At 41.6% G+C, this 22,836-nt stretch overlaps 1 protein-coding gene across 2 annotated transcripts in view; it reads right to left on the bottom strand.

The window, feature by feature from the left end:
• Window positions 1-8,641: 8,641 nt before the first annotated feature.
• Window positions 8,642-22,836, bottom strand: part of satb2 (SATB homeobox 2) — a 28,005-nt gene continuing 13,810 nt past the window's right edge. The window contains exons 5-14 of one of the 2 annotated variants that reach the window (XM_037239468.1): window positions 22,643-22,766; window positions 22,025-22,127; window positions 21,750-21,800; window positions 21,086-21,675; window positions 20,161-20,370; window positions 19,980-20,066; window positions 19,320-19,472; window positions 18,390-18,584; window positions 11,406-11,606; window positions 8,642-10,871 (exon numbers count right to left, since the gene is read on the bottom strand). In XM_037239468.1, the coding sequence (XP_037095363.1) occupies window positions 10,380-10,871; window positions 11,406-11,606; window positions 18,390-18,584; window positions 19,320-19,472; window positions 19,980-20,066; window positions 20,161-20,370; window positions 21,086-21,675; window positions 21,750-21,800; window positions 22,025-22,127; window positions 22,643-22,766 (2,206 nt within the window). In that variant the 3' untranslated portion in view covers window positions 8,642-10,379. The remainder of the gene's footprint in view (window positions 10,872-11,405; window positions 11,607-18,389; window positions 18,585-19,319; window positions 19,473-19,979; window positions 20,067-20,160; window positions 20,371-21,085; window positions 21,676-21,749; window positions 21,801-22,024; window positions 22,128-22,642; window positions 22,767-22,836) is intronic. The other variant, XM_037239469.1, reaches the window with a different exon arrangement.

Raw genomic sequence — 22,836 nt, 5'->3', positions numbered from 1 at the left:
AAAATGGAAGTAAAGTGGACAAATTAAGCTTAAGAAAGCAACATGTGCATTTAGCAGTAGCCTAGCACCCGTCACACACACTATAATTATGATTCCATTATGATGACGGTATGTGATGTCAACTGGAGAAAAAACACTTTTATTCCTGGTGACAAGTTTAGCCGTTTGGTAGCTGTTAATATGGTATTTAAATAGTAAATCTGCGGAGGATTTGTGATGGGAGGCGTACGTTAGCAGTGCGCCCGAACAGTCCAGACAACTCTGCTATGCCTGCTTTCAACTTGGGATCGGGTAAACAACCAGCCTCTTTCTGTCCGCATAGAAGTTGTAATCCCCCCAAAAATAATACCTCTTTTTAATATATCTGAAATCTGATTGCAGTTTTTTTTTCTGTAACTGTAACAGAATATAGTTTAGTCTTCTGTTATGTCTATTCTGTTATTCAAACACCTGTTGGAAGTTAACAAAATAGATTATATAACCTCCTTTTACATTCTGTCATTTCCTCTATGACGTAGAAAAATTGAGAAATTGTCAATGGACCAAGCCATTTTGCCTTTTGGCATAAGGCACAAAGATGGCATAAGAGAAGGCGCCTCAATAATTTGAATGGAATCTAATCTCTTCTAATTTCTTAGCTGTCGCTTCTTTTGACATTGTCATTCTTGACTATTGCAAGGAGCACGACGCGTGTGTGCGTGTCACTTGTGCTCTGTTAGCTGTTTAACTATTTCAGCGGAAGGAGCCCATTATGTGACAGCTTGTGCTGATGAATATTGAATACACTTTGCGCTTATGTTAATGTGCGTGTGTGTGTGTGTGTTGCATCTGTATAATATTCGATAACATCTGAATAATGATAATTTCCTCTTGAAGAGAACTGCGTGCAGTGTAGCTTCAGCATAATTTTAGTTGATTAACACAAACACACACACACACACACAAATGATGGGGCCCTTATGTCATCATGGGACATACTGGCCCATGCTCATTACTTATTTTCATGGTAGTAAATATTTGAATCAGTCTTGTTTGTCTTGTTCTGAATGAATGGCTTAGAAAACCGAGGTAGTGCAAGGCCTCTGTCCTGCCGATCTGCGGAATGATCGTTTGGATGGATTAAGATAAACACGCGCGGGACAATAAGTGACCGGTGGCCATTCTAGCGATACGCCCGACTCAATAGGCTCCTGATGCGGTTAATGCCTGATGAGAGTTATCGCAACATTCGTAAATGCCGGTTACTCATCCACAGCTTGTCTTGTTTTGAGGTTTTTAATGTAAGCTCATGGGGAGTGCAGTCAACGAGTTCGCATTCAAAACTGGTCCCGGGGATGAATCTCACCTGTGTAGCGTTTGTATGTGCCTCCTATGCTTGCATTTGATATTTTGATAGTTGGTTTGATATATATCAGGTCATCAAGGTCAAATTAGCCAATCCCTCTCAGTGTTTTAGCTTTTCTAGGTGCACTATTGCTCTCACCTGGCTGAGTCGTCCAAGCAGCTTCTCTGTCACGAGGAATCAGTGCTGGGTTAGGTGGAGGTTGTCACCGTGGGACGGCCCGAGGCGGTGGCGGCGGTCTGTGCATGCTTGCTGCCTGCTTGCCTGAGGGAAGCTTGCCCGAGCCTACGGCGGCTGACCTTAAGATGCTATCAGTCTATTAAATCAGCTGCTTTACGCTGCTAGTTTTATACTTTACAACTTATTTACCGATTAGCTCATGTTTAGCTATAGTTGACCTCATAACGCTAAACGCTATGGAAGTTGACTTATGAGTTTAGTTTGTTCTGTGACCAAGATTGTACCTCAATTTACTCATTTGTGTTCCCTTTTGAAATTAATTGATATGCCGTAACCCGTTCCAGACCCACAAACTTGACCACAATTATGATTCATAATCATACTGATTAAGATTTTTAATGAAGAAAAGTGGTCAAAACATAATAAAGGAGACCAAGCACTTCTTATCCTTATTTTACGATTGTATTTTCTGCCTGTGGTGGCGATGTAATCCACATTTTTATGTTAGTTATAATGTGCTTTAGTCAGTCATTAAACTAATTACAATGCATATTTTTTATGAAAAACACTCACAGGCCGTAAATATAAAACAATCAGATGACAAACAGTAAGTAGAGTAATAAGAGTGACTTCCTGTCCGACATGCAAATTTTCTTTGCCAGATGGCTACGCAAGCTAAGCATTCATGGAGAAGGTGGTGGAGGTGTCAATAATGTTCTTCTGAAGAAGGCTGAGGTTATGATTTTTTTCCATTGCTATGTATCATTGAAGAATTATTCACACCCAGCCTCCACACTGCTCCTGCAGCATTTGGTTAATGGCCATAAGCTTCAAATAAATGGAAAGAAAGATGCTCTAAATGATGGGCTTCTGGGGAAATGAATCAACCAGCGTGATTTAGCTCTCATCAAATGTAACTTCTGATTTGTTTAAAAAAAGCCTATTCGTGCTAGTTATGACCCAGGTGAGTTTTTAAACTCGTTTTATCTTCATTGTTGCCGTCTGTACTTTTCTCATTGTTTGCGCACTTCAGCCTTCTTGGTTTAATCTTTTGATAGGGGCAATCATTACATTTTCCCTCATGCATCTTTCATGTCCCAGTCCAGATTAGTTATTCCAGGGTTTAGAGAAATGCTGAGTGTGATTTATTTTTAATCACAGCAGCTGTTTGCCTTCTCATATTGAAGATCTAGGCTGACAAAGAGCCAGATTGGAGGAGACGCATGTGACCCGGTGCAACACGGGACATTGTTTATTCACACTTTATTCAACTTTTTACAGGAAAAATTCTATTCGTTTCTTGGCTGTTTTCAATGACTTTGAGTTTTAACCAAAATGGATCGGTTCTTCCAGAACCAACCCAAAGCAAATGACAAGTGTTTTTGCATGTTCCCCTCACATTTCATAGGTTGATGTTTCAAATCTTAGGTCTGGCTTTCTGTTCCAGGTTCTCCAAAACACGTACTTCAGGTTAATTGGTAACTCTAAATTGCCCATAGGTGTGAATGTAATTTTGAATGGTTGTTTGTCAATATGTGCCCTGTGATTGGGTTGTTTGCGGTCCAAACTTCATACCGACAAAACACTGACACACACAACGGTATGGAACTTGATCATAAACGCTTATCTTTCAAGGTGTTACAACGTGGAGTCTAAATAACTGAGCCTGGGCACATTTTTTTTCTCTTTGGTATTTTCGTACTCACGTGCAACTAGAAACGGGTGTTTGCGCCGTTGTGGGCGTGAACACAGCCAACTTTCTTGGCAGCCAATGGAAGCTTCTCCTCTCATTCCCTGTAAATCCAGCACAGGAGAAACTTAAATGATAAAAATGATTCGTCCATGTGGGAGATCAACGTGCGCAAAATACATTTATAAGGAACTGCAAGAGGTTGTGCATGGCATCTATCAGTATGTCCATAGCTAATCTTTACCTTGCTGAAGCAGGAGTGCACAGTTACATCTGCCACAGTGGGAGGCCACAGGTGTGTGAGCAACCTCCGTATCGGGCCTCCCCTCAGGTGCTGCATTTTGGGTAATAATAGCAACAGCAGATGTGCCTACTCGCTTCCCACCCCCCATATTCACCCCTAATGTTCTCTAATCATCTCTCTTTCAGGCCTAATAGTCCGCAGTGGTGCCCTCACAGCTGCCTTAGGAGCCCTGGGTATCCACACACCTGTCAATCTCGCATAAACTGGCTAATTGTAACCGACTTTGAACATCAGTGTCACTTGTCCTTCGTGTTGATCCAACCTTCTGGTGGCACCCATTGCTTACTTTTCTTGCAAAGACAACTTTGAAAGTTTTAGTGCGAATGTGCTCTTTGCAGGCAGTAAAAAATAACTGTTTCACATTTGTCTGTATTCAATTTGATTTGCTGCAATACTCGAAATTAGCGAATCGCTTGCACAGTCAAACTCGACTACCCGAACAGATGGCTGTGAGGGAAATGAAGTTCCCAATCAATATAAAAGTTCACTCGAAAAACTTGGTAACTGAGTACCTTTTCCTGCTCTGTGGTTTTAATAGCATTTTTTTTTCTTTTCCTTTTGTGTTTACATCACAAGTAAGCCTTTAAGTACCCTACCAATGTGCTTGGTGCCTGAAATGAACGGAATCAAATATTGGTATAGGTCATATATTTTGGTACCTTTCATAAGCTTTGTCAGTGGAAATTCAAATCTGAATTGCCCTCTCGTGTCACATTTGCAGTGTTTGGATTTGTTTTGAATTTGCCTTTAATCTGCTGACCTCCATCATCATAACCGGGAAGCACAGAGGATGTGATCACTTGAGCCTTAAAGCTTAATGTGCTTCCTCTCAACACGAGGTCAAATTCATTCTCCTTAGAGACTTCCCAGAAGGCTTCGGCAGGGCAGATGCTGCACACACATTGGCACGCTGACGACCGCAAGAGTCTCTGGGTGGTCTTGCGGTGTGACAGTACTTACTGTGTGTCTTTCTATCTGTCGTAGCCCACTCCCATCAAACCTGCTGTTTAACACTGAGAGCCTGATATGTGTTGAACTGCTGCGACACCCTGCTGCTCCGCCCTCACTTCTTCACAGTATCTGTGTGTGCGCAGTCACAGATTCAGCCTCCTAATGACTACCAGCTTCCACAGGACCTGGGGCTGGAAAAGGCGGAGTTTGAAGCCCACCAATTGAGCGAATAATAACTTGAATTGAGAGATTTAGGGATGAGGTGGAAGGGGGAGGAGGCAGGGGTTTGTTTGGAGCTGAATGAAAACCAGAGGTGCTTGTTGTCACCGCCGCAGTGGGCCCAGGGGATTCGAATCTAATGACGGAGACTGCGGTGTGAACGCAGCGCAAAACATGCCGATCTTCCCGGAATGTTCCTACAAGTACATTGCCACTACTGTAGTTTTGAAGATCTTACAGCAGTCATTTTGACAGACGGTAAATACAAATCGACTTGTTGTGGAATACTGTACATATTAAGTCTGGTTTGCGGAAACAAATGGTAGGATGTATGAAAAAAAAAGACATTGAGCAGCACATTAATATTGAAGGAGAGGCTCAAATATCATTATCATTGTAGTTTTCTATGAATTTCCAGCTTTGATGTAAAGGTAGTAAAATGTACGTACGTATACATCCATCCATCCATCCATCCATCCATCCATCCATCCATCCATCCATCCATCCATCCATCCATCCATCCATCCATCCATCCAATTTAACCGACTGTCACAGTTAAAAGCAAGTGGGCGAGTAGCTACTTGAATACATGTAAACGTAGCCAGTCACACTGAAATTGACACCTATGGAAAATTATGGCATTTTTTTGCAATATGGGGAAAATAAGTACTCGTGGTAACATGCACACTCCTTACGGGAAGGCCAGAGCTGAGATTTGAACCACAAAACTGAGAGGTAGATGCAATTACATGCTGCCCGTTTTCATATTTATACTCCTGTAAAAAAGTGAATAAGACGGTTTGCATTGAGCCGTCTGCATTCCATACAATCACAACAAGTACCCTAGACAATAGTATGTTGCATTTCCATTTCATAGTCCACTCTTTCCATGCTATTTTACATAATATTTATTACTGCTCAGGGTTTTATGCTGTATGGTGAAGGGAAAATAAGGAGTGCAATGTTTGGATGAAGTTTATTATTTAATTTCCCAAAGCATTTGCAGACAAGCCATGTGGTAATTTGCTTTTGTTTTCCATGACAAAAGAGAGTGTGCAAAACATTTGCAGTTATATTGGGGTTTTGGCCACTTATTAGCCCTTTCTTGCATAATGTTGTCCCTTTCAAGTGGATTAGTTTTGCCATTTCAAATAACTACATTGGATTGTTGTGTGCAGGTCAGATTGTACCTTTGCTCCTATTTGCGACTCTGGAACATCGATTTAGTTAAGACACAGGCTTTTTTTTTTTTTTTTTTTTTGGTTTATAAACACAAGAAGCTGCACTGTCATCCACAATTTCCAGTAAATTTAGCCCCAAAAACATCTTGGGGTGTATTTTTCATTTCTGGTTTTCTCTGATTGCATACATGTACCAATGAAGCAACATTTGGTTCCTGCGGCTGCGGCGGTATCTCCCTTGCTCATTTTCCTCACTCGTCTCGGGTTTGCTCTGCCGCTTTTTAGACAATGCACATTATTGTTCATGACACAAACATGGTAAACATGCTCTGTCAGTGGAGGGTATTTTGTGCTGAAAGGAAAAAAAAATTGATGACAGGTTTCTGAGTTAATAAAAATACCAACGCCGCTTGTGAAAATAAATGTTGATGTGTCATCCTCTGGAAGTACTTGAGAAAACCAAATGTTTTCTGCAAAAATTCCCTAGTCGACAAATTTGGGGAAAGGTAGTCAATAGACAAAAATCTCTCACCTCATTAGAATTATTTCGTTATGATTTACAGAGACCTGTACAAATCACAAATAAAGCAAAATGTCACCTCGGCAAGGCTTCATAATGGCCATCTGTTTTGCTTTGTCAAAAAGCCGTTTGTGGATAATCTCACTTAACACATCAATTCAGTGAGCATCGCGGCGCTGTAGATTTTGCTTTTATTTTTGTAAACATTTCTGTGATATTCCAAAATAAAGGGCGGTCCCTATTTCCGACTCCGAGATTGTTCTGGACGATGCTAAAATTTTACCTAAAACTTGCATTGTTAATAAAGATTCTTATTCGTTTTTCCAGTATCTCATAAGATTATTTCTCATAATTGCCCAGTATGCCTGAATGGTTTGTGTTTGATGATGATTGATGATCACTTCTTGCAAGTCCCTTTTTCCATTGAATTTTGGTAAACTCACTCGGGTGGGCAAAGGTGTTGTGATTTTAAAAAGATGTTCAGGGACCTGTAGAGTCTGCCTCTCTGCAGGTGTAAATCATCCCATTGTGTCAAAATCAAAGCATGAACTGATTGTCTTCCCTATTCATGTCTGCAGATCATCAACAACACTTAGAGACTATTGTTTGTAGCTTAAAAGATTTTTTTTTCCCGTTGTGCTGAAACTCATCTGAAGAGGCATTTCGAAGATTTATCGCAACAAAACTTTTGATTGACACACTCAAGTGGGATACACTCTGCCTGTCCTACAGTGTGAACCACAGCCCATCTTGACTTAGTTTAGTTAAGGTAGTTTCGCCCAATTCAGAGAAACCTCCGTGACCCATCAATTTTCAACCACAAAGCCACAGACTCCACTGGGAGCCAAATTGACTCTGTCTTGACGATGCGAGCGAGGCAATAACTAGGTTGGAAAGTTCAAATGATGCCTGTTTAACCTCGATACGATTCCCTAAACAGTCACTGTTAAGTATGTGCTGTTAAATAAGGAACATGTCAACCATCGGGCAGTTATCTATGTATTCTCTTTTTTTTTTTTTTCCCATGGTTCATCATTCATTTCATTCTCCTATATAGCTAGATAGTCTGCCAGTGTGCCTTGATTTGCCATTATTAATAAATCAAACAACATTTTATTTATACAGCATGTTTTGTACACTTTTTCATAACTTAATAGTAATAAAATAACTAAAATACATTTAATAAGGTCCCAGTTGGCCCTGTGACATCAGTCAACTGTGGAAGTCATGTCGACTGAAGATGTCCATGAGGCAAAGCATGTATAAATTAAAAAGATTTGGACCTAAAATTGATCCTTGGGGCACTCCGCACTCAATTTTATGTTTTCTAGGGAAATGTCTGTCCATGCCTACAAAGAAACCAATCTGTAGGGTAGGAGCTGAACCAGTTAAAAAGAGTTTTTGAAATCTGCAATGTGATCCACTGTATCAAAGTTGACCCCGCGATCCACTACATCCAAGACTGAGTTTTTGGGAATTGGCATACCTGATGTCATTTAAAATATTTAAAAAAGACTGGCCGAATTTTTCTATGGTTCATCCTAAATCCAGATTAATATTTCTATAGAAATTAATTAATTTGTTGTTTTTAATTAGTTATAAAAATTATTTTCTTGTATTTTACCCATGGTAGGTCTGATTATATAAAAATAATTTAAAAAAAAATCATATCATAAGAAGCTCTATACCGCAATCATAAGAAGCACTATACTGCAAACATCGCTTTGAATCTCATTAGTACCTCTGAAGCCTCTTTCACACAAAAAAAAATTGCTCTTCAGAGCCGTAACACTAGATCCACTAGATTTGAACTGCCTGTTAGACGAAACCTAGTGAAACAGAATATTGTTGCAACTCTGTGCGCTTTTAACAAAAATGATCAGATAATTAGATACAGAGCAGGCGTTGACAAGTAAAGTTGTTGTCACACAATTGTTCCCAACAAAACAGGACATAAGAAGTGTTCAATTTCAAACTCTGGGTCTGGCATCATGGAACTCACTTCCATGTTTTTTGATGATTGTGATATTACCTCCAAGCTCATCTTCACCCATTCTGTATTAATGCATACAGGCGTTGTGAAATTGCCAGTAAATCGTAAAACTGCATGTGGAAATCGCTTCATATTCTGTCTAGAGCACAATTGTCTTTTTTTTTTTTTTTTTTTTACACTTCTTTGTCTTTGTAACATATGGTCCTCTGGTAATTCCATGTGCGGAATGCAATGAAATAAGGGTTCTGACAGAAAAGACACTTCTTTTGAATTCACAAATTTTATTCACTTCAACACTGAATGAACATTTTGAAATGAACTATTTCATCGGAAATGTATCCAACCCTGATTCCTGTCTTACAGAAAAGCACAACAATATCTGATCCGTGTTGACGTGATAATTAGAAGGCAGGTCATCTGTTGATGTGTACGGTCATAAGAAATGATTCATTTTCGTAATGTTTTGAACATACTGTATGTGTACACCACTGCACCGGACATTTAACATTAAACACTTTTCACTTCTTCTTAAATACTCTAAAAAAAAGATTGGATTTGGCTGGCACAATGAAACAAATTGATTTCACTGAGTTAACAAAAAAAAAAGAAATAAAATGCTCCTCTGCCGCTCCATACTGGCTCAAACACTTAAAAGTTTCTCTGAAAATTTAAAAAGAGACATACACCGATAACAATTCATCCCACTTTGGGCGTCTACACACATTACAGAATAGAAATTGATTTGCCACATTTCTGTCATGGCTCAAAAAAGTAGATTGTCATCAACTAAAGCACAATTTCCCTTTTAAATTTTTGTTTTTTTTTAACGTTTCTCTTCTGCACGTTGTTGCTGCAACAAACAAAATAACACAATATGACAGGGATTTCTTTTCCAGCAAATATCACTCAGTAACTGCTTCTTTTTAAAACCCTCCCTCCATTTTCCATCCTTCGTGCATCCTGTTATCAAAATAACCGCCCTCTGTTTAAAGCCAGGGACATAAAAAATTTGAAATCGCACTTAGCAATCTTAACCATAATCACAACAATAATAACAATAATGATAATAATAATCATAGATAAAGATAGCAATAAATAGGCTTGGTGAGGTTTAAGTGCGGAGGAGGGGGGGGGGGGTTAGACACAAGACTGTGGGCACCAATTAGAGGGGGAAAATGAGGGAGCGGGGTGGAAGGGATAGCCGACCGCTCGTAAAGTGACTGATTGCTTGGCTGCTGAAACTTCGCACGTGTACCTTTTTTTTGGGGGGGGCTTCTTCTTGACACATGTGGATGGAGTAAGGTTCAAGGCATAGGGATGAGCGTCTCTTTGTGCCACATCCTTGCAAAACAGTCCATAGTGTCCTCTTGTGGTTTCTTTATTAAGCTCACAATTTGGTGAGACTTGATAGCATAAGTGGGTTCGAGGGTGAGGCTAGGCAAGAGTACATCACATCCACAAAATATTCATAAGTGCTAGATAGGACTGGTAGTGATTCTCAAGGGCTACGTGGGATGATTGATTGGTCTTCTCAGGTAAGGAACAGCATTAGTAACACAAGTGTCCATCCTGAGGTTTTACGAGAGGTCTCCGAAGGGCCAAGTCCGTGAAAGTTCTTCCTGGACTTTGAGGTTCCGACGTGACTGTGCTGCTCAGTCTCAAGAGATGAATGCAACTGTCTTTGGCTCGAGCTGATCCTACCCTGCCAACCCATTTTGAGGAGCTCTTGAGTTCTTCTTTGAGTAAATTGACCACATGAGCAGCTTTAGTTGAGCTATTGAGATGTTTTCACATTTACACACGGCCCACACATCGTTTCGGGGCCAAAGTAAAAAGCTTGTCCAAGATTGTCAAAATGTTTCTGGCCAGTGGTTTATGATTCCTGTGCCTGCTTCGGCTGTACATTTATACCATACTCCATTTATCAATACATAAATCAGTTTTGTTGTCCTTTCTTTCACTTGTCCCTTCGATGTGTCTTTGTTGTGTTGGGTCGGCTCTACCTTTGGTAGTCTGGCTGCTCTCTTGGACTCGATGAGGAGCTTCCTGGAGCCAGGGGGCCACCTGCTCTGGGGTGGCTCTTGTCCTTGCCCTCCTCCTGGGCCAAGTTGTTCCCGGAGGACACCTGGTTAGAGTTGGAGGAAACTTGAGGCTGGTTCAGTCCTCCTGTGCTTCCACCACAGCCATTCCCCTCCGACTGGTAAATTTCCTCCGCCCCATCCTCACTGGACTCGGGATCCTCTGAACCCGAGAGCAACTCTTCTTCTCGATATTCACTAACATCCACGCCTCCGCTGGCGGTAGCCCCCTCACTAAGTTCCTTGAGGCGGCCGTGATGCTTGACATGATAGCGCTGGTTCTGGAAAAATTTGATGATGGTGTGCTTGGGCAGATCCAACTGTGCCGACAAGGTGTGGATGGCCTCTTGGTCTGGATACAGTCCAACGTCTTGGATGAAGCTCTGCAGGATGCCCAATGCCTCCAGAGAAATCTAAAATGGGAGAGAAATTTTAGTCACGTCACTGTAGCCACTGTAGCTTACTTACTACACAACTATATTCAACTTACAGTTCTGTACTGTACTGGAATGGGCAACTGGCAATGGGGACCACACTCTAATTGGCCTCTTGATTAATTCTTATTAATTGTTCAAATCTCCCAAAAAAAATCCCAATAATGAAAATGGAGAAACAAATCCCAGAAAACCTCAAAATATTAAAAAATGTTGAAAAGAAATCAGAAAAAAAAAATCAACAGAATCGAGTTATTGCACTTAAATTTGGTTTCTTCTTTTCATGCAAGACAGCTCTTTGCAATGGAATTATAGTATGTATTATCTGATGATGGTAGAGGATTTTTTTATATATGGTTTGAGAAAAGTGAGAAATGTTTTGTCCATATTTCAAATGGCATTGTGTCATAGATTTAGTTAGGAAGTTTGTGGCCACGGAGAAGCACTGATGAAAAATGGTGGTCCCCTCTAGCTTTTAAGTTGCCCATTCCTGTACTATATTATCGAGACTACCTTTGTGCGCAGTCTTGGCTTCTTGTTGCCGCCAGAGCAACCAGTGGTGCTCTGCACACCTCCAGGCGCCGTTACCACAGTCTGTGCGCCCTCCTCGCTACCAGGGGCCGATAACAGCTCTTCTCGCATGGGAGACGAACGGTGCTCCTTCATCTGACTTGGGGGTGGTCTGTGAAGCGTCTGCCGAGAAAGGCAAAAGAGCTAATTAATGGGGTGCAATGACCCCTGATCAAGACTACAGCCTAGAGAAAATTGCATGAATAAGACCCTTAAGGAAGAGTCTAAAAGTAGAAAGTATTGTTAGCCTGGTTTTCAAGCACACAGTAGCCAGAGCTTTCGGGTGAGGCGAGGGCTTTCACAGTCCACAGCGTGTCACGCACTATTAACCTGTTTGACGAATGGACGGTCGAACTACCATGTCGCCATTAAACCTTTGACCTAATGTGACGGAGGCTGGCAGCTCTAGTGAAACACCAACTTTACACGTCTCTCAGTTATTAAAATATTTAACTCGTTCAAAATGACAGGGTGCGTCTTCCTTCGATGCTTAAATTTATGGATGTCATAAAATAAAAAAAATAAAACGACCGAATCAGAGTAATTGGATGGATTTGTTGTTAATTTGGTACATTAAAAGGTTTTTAGAAAGGAGAGCGTCATAAAATGTTTTTTCTCATGGATACACAGGCACTTTGTTTTTGTTATTGGAACAACTTCATCATAGCAACTAGAAGATGTCCAGCGACTTGTACTGCGGTCATGTAAAACTTTTGATTTCTAATTATATTCATTTTAATTATGTCAAGTGAGTGGCATTTCCTGTGTGTGTGTGTGCGTACGTGTGTGTGTGTGTGTTTGTTTGCGTGCATTTTAATGGATACTGTGTTCAATAGCTACAGTGTATGAACAAATAGGAGTCAAAGATTCAATCCTTGAGGTACTCCACTTTTTAGTTTTGCCCCATAGAGTGGCTTTGCAATAGAAACTAAAATTGAAGAATTGAAGAAACACATTGCCTCGTCTATTTTTATTTCACCGAACCAATTAATATGTGCCATTTTTCTCAGAATAATCCACCTGAATTTGTAGCCTTGTGTAAAATTATTATTTAATCTAAATTTTACCACATACATTATGTGAAATTTTACAACATAGGTTGTCTCATTCTTTGGCCTATGAAATCTGAAAATCCCAACCCCCCAAGATGGCATGTACATATGCTTTCAGCAGTGAAAGGATTTGCTTTCACCCGGTGAGAAAATGATTGTAAGCGGAGAAAAACGAATCTGGTATTGTGTAGGCGAATCAAGTGTTGCGAGACTTGGCTTGTTTGTCAGAAGGTGGCGGCGTGTTGTGGTCGTGTCACTTTAAGAGCAGGGTGGGGTCCTCTACCACTGGAATGTCCAGCTATAAATCTGCGGCGCATTAAAATTAAAGGAGTCACATAAAGATAATAGTCATTCTCTCTTCAATAATGACAGGGTATTACTTCAATAATGGCGAGGGCAGGCTCCGCTTTCAATCGCGAGGGGGGTGTTGATGGTCAGCTTACAGGAATTTGGTATGTTTACATTTTCCCTCCCTGGCCAGTGCTCGCCTTCTTTAACAGAAAGTGACATATTTAGATGTTGAGAAATTCCTTTCAAAACTTTCGCCCGCCCCTCCCATCTGTGCTCGAGTCTAATGCATCATGAATGATTAGTTGAAGAAGGCCTCTGTCAAGCTCAGCCAACTCAAACTGGGTGATGCCAGGAACTCTGCATCCACGCCTTCGCCTACTTTATTCCAACTTCTTACCAGTTCCCGAAATAAGAAACAAAATCTATCAATCTGGAAGAACAAAATCCAGCAAATCTAGAGGGTGCAATGCATTGACGACATGGAAAGGGTTGCTATTTTGCTTAATTCACATGAAATCAATTTAAAATGTCGCAATGTCATGGCGGGTAAAATAACGAGACTTCTTTAAATTAGGAGAAAAAGAAACAAAAGGGCAAAACAACAATTGATCCCCTCACATTTTCAACAAAATTTTGGGGAAATATTTTATGAGAACAATGTTTATGAGAACAGTTTGAAATCTTTTCCTTAAGGTGGAAAAGTTCCGAACATGATGATTTTATCCACTGAAAAATGCTTATTGGCAAATTGTTAGATGTGCTCATGTTATGAAGATCACATTCAAAACCAGTGTCATCACACTTTTCTTCATAATGGAAATTCGACTCTTATTTTTTTATTTTATATTTTACCATGGTTGCTATTTTGTGTAAGAAATACTTGTGTTGTGTTCTTTTGTGCTGTGGTTTTATTTCATTGATGAATCCAGATGCATTTTATTAGTAGATGACAACTGTACTTAAAAAAAAAAAAAATCTATTTGAATCCAATGCTTTTATTTGGTGCATCCGGTGAAATAAAATTCAGTCAAGTCAACATTTTTTGTGTATTTTATAGAGTTTCCAATAAATTCCAGTAAAATGAAAATTCAACTCTAGGAAAAGAGTTACTTTAAAACTGAGGAGATTTATTTTTCGGGCTCACACATTTGTTGGTCTCACAATTTGAGTTGACTTCATTCTCAAGACTCAAATTGGCAGTGTAGGAAGGATAATGTGTTGGTATCATTGCCAAAGCGATATGTGGGTACGCACCTGTTAAAAAAGGTTTTAATGCCATGATTTGTTGCAAAAGCTCAGTTTGACCACCATTGCTTTAAATGTATACAAGGCTTTGATGACTCGTCATTTTAGGACTGCTGTATATTTTGGTTTTCAGCATCCCCCTTCAACCCAACTTGTAACTATCACGCTCATTCAGAGCAAAACAATTCAACCGTGAACTCCTTGAACCACAAGAACATTTATTTTGTTTCAAAAATCCATGGCACTTCTTCTCATAGCGTGATACTCTCAAATTATTTCTTTCGTGAACCTCTAACTTTGTTTTCCCACCCTACCGCGCCTGCTGTTGACTTTAAATGCATGGCTGTAAAAATCAAGTTTCCTGTAAATTGAGGCAAATTACAGCGCAGAACGATAAAAGAATTATAAAACATCAAATATTTATCTTCTCCTTAATGAGCCTTCGCCCCGTCAGGTTGGGGGGGGGCTAGGAGATGCACACGTGTGACCACCAGGGACGCCATTAACACAGAGATAAATTTGTAATGAAGAAAAGAAAAATCACTTTTCTGTTAGTTTTGTGCTTGACTTGAGGCATCCTGTTATCAGTGTGTGTGTTCATGTGTGTGTGTGTGCGTGTGTGTGTGTGAGTGAGGAATGATGAGTCACAGCACTTTCCTCTGTTATTGTGAAATTATTTTAAGACCAAAAAAGTGCACACTTCATTATGCTAGTGAGACAAACAAGCTGAGTGCATGTGTGTTCGTTTTGCTTTAATTCAAAGCGTTTGTGTGTGTGTTTGTGTGCCATTCCATTCATCTGCAATTAAATGTTTGTGTTAATTGTGGCTTGCCAAAAGAAAAAGCATGCTCCACCCTGCTGAAGGCACCGAGAGGCCACCAGGAAGTTGGAATTAACTTGTTTAATAGAGTTCAATTGTTTGTAGGTGTGATTGTGTGTGTGGATGGTTGTTTGTCTATGCGTGCCCTGCAAATGGCTTCAAGCTTCTTTAGAGATGGTCTTGTACTTCTTTTGTTTCCTGAAGGTGTATTTAACCTTTATTCTCAATCTTTTCTAGGATTAGTACCATCAATTTTGGTGCAGATGTCAAATTATTTATTTTCTAAGAATACCATTATTTTTTTTCCAGGCATCAGTCATGAGTTTATTTTTTCCAATATTGTGTTGAACCACAATTCAAAAGCAAAGTCTGTTTTTTATTGGTTAATTTTCCATTACTTTTTACTTTTTTTGATTACCAGAGGGGTACCTGCAATTTTGCCCACACGTGTAATTCACTTTTAATACTAACGCTATCAATTCTCAATAATACAACTTGTATAAAAATGCAACGTAGCTGCAAGCAACTGTGCTATGTTCATCATCTGGAGCAGTTGAGAATAAGTATTTATCTAATAACATGGCAAAAAAACAAAGGCGGGAGAGGGAGAGAAATGCCAATTTAACATCTTTTCTATTAAACTCAGACACACAGAGGGGATCATGTGCATGCCCAGCAATTGTTTCTTCTTGTTGAGTTGTGGACTCCCGGGGTCCGAGATGCCTTGACACACACGCACCCACACGCATCCACGACACACATACACAGCATCTTGCAGCAGAAATCAATTTAGCAAAAACAATAAAGAAATTATTTATAAGGGCAGGCTGTGCCAAATTAGCTGTGGGATGCACTTAACTGCTAACGCCATATGAATAAAAGCTGTACAGCGAGCACGGGGGCTGTGTCACTCGTGAAGAAATGTGAGGCTGACGTTACTCACAAACACAAATGCACACACTCACCTGCCCACCTAATAGACACACAATCCCAAAGCCTCACTAGACATGAAGCAAAAAGGGCACACTAATGTAAAAACTGATGTGTGTTTGTTTTTCTGTGTGTATGTGTGTCTCCACTGTTCATCCATTTTTAATTGCGCATTGTGTGCTCACTTAACCCATTGTCCGAAGACAAAGGAGCACTCAAAACTATCAGTGTGCGTGCGACACATGGGACACACGTGTGGTGGGTTTGTGGTCACCTCCCATGAAGACATATACACGCACATGTCCTATATATATTTAGATTATTAAATATACACGGCACATAGCTCATTTGCCATTAATAAGTCAGCAGCCCTTCACCACATGTGGCCATGGGTGGAGGGAATTAGGGGGCTCCAAAAGGGCCCAACAGTATTTTAAGAGCGTCAGCGCAACGGAGGAACGTCGTTACGATACCACCGCAGTTTCCTTCCTGTCCCGCCATTAGTCTTTAATACAAAGCTCGCCATTTGCACGTCATGACATATGTTGGACTGTGAGGGAATAACAATTTTACTCAGGCAATCTAAGGGCAACCACTATCAGACTTTTTAAGGGTAACAAAGTACAAATATTGTACTTGAGTAGATATTTGAGTTTTTGTACCTGACTTGAACAATCATTAGTACTCGCACTTCTAGAATACGAAGTCTTCAATGAGTCCAAGGTGAATATTTTTTAAATGTGAGAGGAAGTTAGGGAACTCCACATAGGAAGGCCGGAGCTAACGTTCAAAACCCTAATTCTCAGAACTGTGAGTCAGACATACTAACCAATAGGACACCATGCTGCCCCATATGACTAATTATTAACAGTAGATGTACTGTTTTATATGTAAAGATAAGTTGGAACTCCATTATTTGGATTCCTCAAAACAAATAAGGATCAAACCGTCCAAACCTTTATTTACTCTTAACATTCAAGTTAACAGCTGTTACTATTAATGCTGTCAAACAACGAGTCTTCTCTTTACTCGTTTGTCGTAAGTACAAGACAAAAATGTTTTATGATAAAACACTGAAAAAGTTGATGACGTGAAGTGACGTCTTCTCTTAACGCGCCTTGTGTTGCAAAAGGCCAAACAAAAAGCAAAATACAAAGAAGTTAATCTTTTTAGTATAAACTGAGTGCTCAAATTCCAAATTTCACAACCTGAAGGGTGTTTGACTTAAAAGCTTCCATTGTGATTTATTTCTTAAATGAAGTAAAGCCAATTTAATCTTCAATGTAATCAACTGCCTCCTTTCTTATTGTTTGGTTTTCTCATTTTTTTGGGCATGCATGCATTGATTTATTCATTGACATTCTTCCATTTGGCAGAACGTATTTATTAATTCAAAAGAAAAACACAGTTCATCCATAAAGCTAATTGTGTTGCCTTGAGTTCAATTTCACTAAAAAGCGTTTGTAGAGAAGTTAGTGCCAAGGATTACAATTAAATTAATTTAGAGGATCTAAAAAGTGCTCCCTTGACTTGCGACTATAGTCTTGCTGTTTGAGGTCAAAACTAAAGTGTAAACACATACACATTCTCTCCCTCAAAATCTAATGTGGCATTTCCTGTCGTGCCACCCAGCAACCACTCTTCCCTCTGCTGGGACAAAAACTAATGAAAAAGTAACAATAGCTACATTTAGTAGAAGTTACTGGAACTAAAAGTTAGTGGTTATACCCAAGCAATGTCCTCTTTTGACCCATGTTAAGTTACCCCAAGACTCAATTTAGACACTAGTTCATGTGGCGCTCCTAAAACACCTAGTTGGCATTGGACTAAATTAATAAATAGTCTTGAGGACCCATTTGAAGGCAATGTGGGTTTTTGTACATGTGCCAATGTTTACCCCTGATAATGAGCATGGAAGAAAATCTAGGACATGGTTTTGGGTGGTGGCATGGTGTGCGCTAGTTAGCACATCCGCCTCACAGTTCTGAGGTACAGGGTTCAAGCCCGGCCCTTTTTGTGTGGAGTTTGCATGTTCTCCCCGTGCCTGGGTTTCCTTCGGGTAGAACGGTTTCCTCCCTCATTCAAGACATGCATGGTATGCTGATGGATGGATGGATGGATGGATGGATGGATGGATGGATGGATGGATGGATGGATGGATGGATGGATGGATGGATGGATGGGTGGAAATGGGTGGATGGAAATGGGTGGATGGGTCGCTAGATGGATGACCACAAACTTGTCTTGAGACTAACACATTTTGGTTAGCATCTGGTTTTGTACTTGTGTGACCTGGAATGGGGGGTTTATTAACGGGGTAAAAACAAATGTGCAAGTACCAATGAGTGAAACATCTCAAAGATGGACTCCATAAGGACTTGTTTAAAAGCTGAAATGAACATATTTGAAAGCAATGTTTGTTTCAAAAGTTTTGTGTTTCTTCTCACTGTGTTTACTTCTGGCCCACGAACTAATGAACAAATAAGACTGTCTCAAAGAAGCACTCCATAAGGACATGTGTGCTTTCATCAGGACTTCATTGAAGTCATTGCACCACAGCCAACTGAGATTTGAAGGCAGTTTTTGTACCTGTGTGTCTTGCGGCAGGTGGAGGACCGTGTGTAGCCTCTCGCTGTGATGATGCCGCGACTCTTCCTCGTACGCCAGGTCCCTGTCGGTTTGCGGAAGCGCAAGGAACCTTCGGATGGTGCACAGGTTCTCCCACAGGGTACGGTTCTCTGGGCTGGGGTTTTCCTTCCAGCGGAGCAACTCACAAAGCCAACCCTGTGATGCCAGACGCAGATGGACCAGATATAAGGTTAGTTAAAAAAAAAAAAAGGCATAGTCATGTCAATGTCATCTTAATTTCGTTGTACAATGACAATTAAGTCATTCTATTTCGAAATAAGAAGAAAAGTTGCAATGCATTGATGTTAAAAAAGCAAACCAAAGACAAACGAAATACACTTCAAAGTATGCATGGTGTGTAAGGTAGGTGTACATCCAGAAATGGAGATGGAAAAGATTCAATTATGTCTGCTAGACTGGCTCTGTTTGTGACACCAGCTGTTGTGTTCAAGCCGCCACCTCAGGCGTCGTGCGACGCTAATAGCCTGATCATCTCTCGCTGCTGCTTGCGCTGTCCTGGTGGCCAGCTGCAGCAGATGGGTGCACTGAACTGTGACCCACCAACTCCCACCCCGACCTGGGGGACCTCAGTAACCTTGCACGCGCATACACACAGACACAAACATGCACGTTCTGTATAGAAAGTGCATATCAGCCCTTTGTGCTTGACTAGCTAAATTCCTTACATGCAAAAAAAAATGTGTGATTAGGCCTTGAATCTCATAAAAATTCTGGACATTAAAACAACAACGCGATGATCAGCACACCTCACTTGACCTCTTTCCAATGAGCCTTAAAAAATTCCCCAGGCAGAAATATTTCTATTCAGCAAGATTATTCATGTTTATGAATTTCCCACATGTGGGGTGGTGGTGTTCTGTGTTCCCTCACCTGACTCTTATTGGCAGCCACCTTGGCAAAGAGCGCTTGGGACACCTTGGCTCGTTTCATTTCCTGCTGGATTTCGTCATAGATTCCCGATGTGATGTTGACCAGCGATTCCAGCTTGATTGGTAAATCGGGCACGGGACCCGTTGGCTTGGGCTGGACATGTAAAACAGCGAGCCAGGGTTGAAGGAAGTTTGAATTGCAATGCTTGTTCATTGTTTGTTTCCGTGATTGATTGTTTTGTAAAAAAATAGTTGTAGACAAATAGTATTAAACATCTCCGCGTAGCAGCAGTTTAAATATAAAACACATTTAGCTTTGCCGTTTGTTATGCCGTATGCTCACTTCCGAGTGCGTCGGGCTCTCAGGCCGCTCGCGCTGTTTTGAAGTCCTCTACAAAGACGTGCAGAGACGAGGCTAGCTTACATTCCAGATACTGAGATAATTTGACATAGCCATAATAAATAATAGCCCACACGGCATCAGAGTTAAAAGGTCTTATCACTGAAAATGCTCTATTACATCCTTTTGTGTTTACAATAGGCTTGCATGATATCTTTGAAGTTGTTGCTCCATTATACGTGGAATTTGTTTTGAAAAAAAAACAAACGGTCCACATTATTCACATTATTTACACGATATGCATGATTACAAGGAACTCACCGAGTTGGCTATCTTATTCTTGTTCTTCCAAATGGAGGCCCAGGTATCAGGTGTTATCTGCTCATCCAAGCTCCTCTCCCACACTTTCTAAGCACACACACAGAACACACAGCGTGTCAAAATGGAGTGTGCGCGGCGCCATCCAATTCTTAGTCAACCTATGAGCCTTTGCGTCTTGTACCTGTGAGAGGCGCGGAGTGCCGGGGTTGGAGTTGGAGGGGGGAAGGCCCACTGTGGGGTTCATGGTGCGCTCCCGTTCCTCCTGGTAGATGCGGTCGCGCTCGCCCTCCGGCAGGTTGAGGAAGTTCTGCATGGCCTTCAGGTTGACCAGTAGTGACTGCGAGGCCGTGCGAGGGTCCTCTTCCTTCCTCAGGATCTCCGAGAGCAGACCCTGAATTGATGAGAACAATTTGTTACTGTGCTGTAGCTGGACACTCGGATGACTGGTGCCGGCCGCTTCATTTGCGCTTCCCGTTCCGTAATGGTCGTGTGCCTCTATTAGCGATGAAAATAAAAAGGCTTCATTAAAAGTAAAATATAGACACCTGAAAAGTTGTCAGAATTTAGAACTAGGGGAAAACAATCGGCGACCCAAAAATGAGTTGACAAAATTTAATTTCTGTATTTCTGTTTTTTCCATTAACTTGAGGGGTACCAGCAATTTTGTTCTTCATTATTTATAAATTTGACTTGTTTCTTCAAATTGTCAACATTAGTCAGAATTGTTTGACAGTTTCTTTACTAAGCTATACGAGCCATCATTTCATTGATCTGGTGGGGCGTGCTGTAAAGTGTCTAGCATAGCCTTGGGTGCATCAGGTGCTCGTGCCCCTGCGGTGGAAAAAAGAGGCCTAATGAGCCGTCAAGCTACCCCGCCATGCTTCTGCTATTACTGCTGAAAATACTTCCAAGGTGGGTGTCCGCAAATGAGGCCAACCCTGCGTGAAGAATTTAGCTTTTATCGCCGGAGTGGGTCTTGATCAATTACGGCATTTATCTCTTCTCACGCATGATATGACTGTGATCTTTGGTCTGAATGGAATCAATGAGAAGATTCAATTTCCCAAGCTTCTCCTAGCTTGCCATCTCGCTCCTTGTTTCCTTACCTGTGTGCGGTTGAAGGCCACCCGGGCGAACACAGCCTGGGAGACGCTGGCTCTTTTCAGCTCATCTCGGACCTGCTGGTAGATTTCAGAGGAAACCTCAGAGGCCGAGGGGTTGTTTCCCGGATGGTCACCGCCGATTTTGGAGGAACCCCGCGGGATGGGCGGATGGTTGAGGAACTGCTGGTTGATGGCCTGCGGGTGCTGGTGGGCCAGCAACCGGCTGACTGCTATCTGTTGGTTGATGAGGTGGGCCATGGCGAGCTGCTGGCGAACCAGCTGCGGGGAGAGTTGAGGCGAGAGCAGCCCACCCGGGCCCAGCAGTGGCTGGAGGGCGCCGGGCGGGTGGGGAGGCGGTGCGGGCACCTGGCCCGTGTGGAGAGGGGGGCTGTGGTGGTGGGGGCCGTGCGGCGAGGGCTGTTGCTGGGGGAGAGGAGGCTGCTGGCTAGGCTGCGACGGCGCCTGCGGCTCTCCGGATACCGCCTTCAGGAGGGGCCCGCCGACACCCAGGTGACTGAGCTGCGCCAGGCCGGCCAAGTGAGGAGGTGGTCTTTGGCCAAGCATGCAGAAGTCAGCCATGTTGTCTCGCTCGACTGTCGGGCGGAACAAACTGTCAGTTGTTTACCCAACCACTTCATCCGTGGTCAAAAATAAAACGATTGATTACTTTTGATGTCGGCAGGATCTCGTCCTGACCACATCTTCTCCAAATAATCCACTGCTCAAAGTAAACACAAACAACAAGACAAATAAGGCTTCTTTTCATGGATGTATGACTTTTACGTTCTGTAAATCAATCTGCAGCAAAATCTACGATTCAAAAATAGACCCAAAAATATTTCTCATACTTGGGCTCCCGTATTTCAGTTGCACATGGGATCAGCTCGTCAGTTTTGACTTCACATTAGCGTGCCAAGTAACAAACCACACTGTTGATCCTACCTTTGATTTTCTTGTACTTCTTGTACCAGCGACCAAACTCTTGGCATTTAGCGGTGGAGACGTTGGCATAGTAGGAGCTGTTCACGATGGACGAGATCATACTCTGGGAAACAGAAAAGGCGCAGACTGAAATAATTAATAGCCGGCATAATACCAAATGTTTACTGTCACGCAAAAAAAAAAAGCCATGTGACACACACACACACACACACACATGCACACACACATGCACACACACAATTGAAACAGACAGTCAGTAATCATGACTGGAAGCCACTCGTGGAAACTTCAGCTGGTACAGAGCAGCGAGAATCTCTAACGACACACACACCTACACACACACACACATTCACACACATGTTTGCAATTGATCCGCTTGCTGCCATCAACACCACCACCAGAGTTCCATTTAAGCCTGTAAATCTCCCACAGCAGCCATTATGATGCAGCGAGAGCGCTAAACATGCAGCTGGGGAGTTAAAACACGCCAGAGTTTGATTAAAATGTGGCAATAGTTATTACTCATTTTTATTTTCTAGCTTTCTAATTGTGTGTGGCGTTAAGACAGACAACTTGTCACGACTGGCGGGGTGATATTTCGTTGTTGTTTTTTCTAACCTGCGACAGAGGACACTCTTTGGCCAGAGTGCTTTGGTTCATTTCCTTGAGGAGCTCCTTGAGAGCGTTACGAACGGTCGCGTGGTTCCATTGCTCACAGGGAAGGTCCTCAAGCTTGGCAAAACTACAACAAAAGTAACAGACAGATGTGGCAAAAATATTCACATAGAAGTCGAGATACTTGAAGTACTGAT

The sequence above is a fragment of the Syngnathus acus genome, chromosome 21 (assembly GCF_901709675.1).
Source record: "Syngnathus acus chromosome 21, fSynAcu1.2, whole genome shotgun sequence".
NCBI lineage: Eukaryota > Metazoa > Chordata > Actinopteri > Syngnathiformes > Syngnathidae > Syngnathus > Syngnathus acus.
Note: the sequence above shows the minus strand (reverse complement) of the source record. Positions and strands in the feature narration are given on the sequence as shown.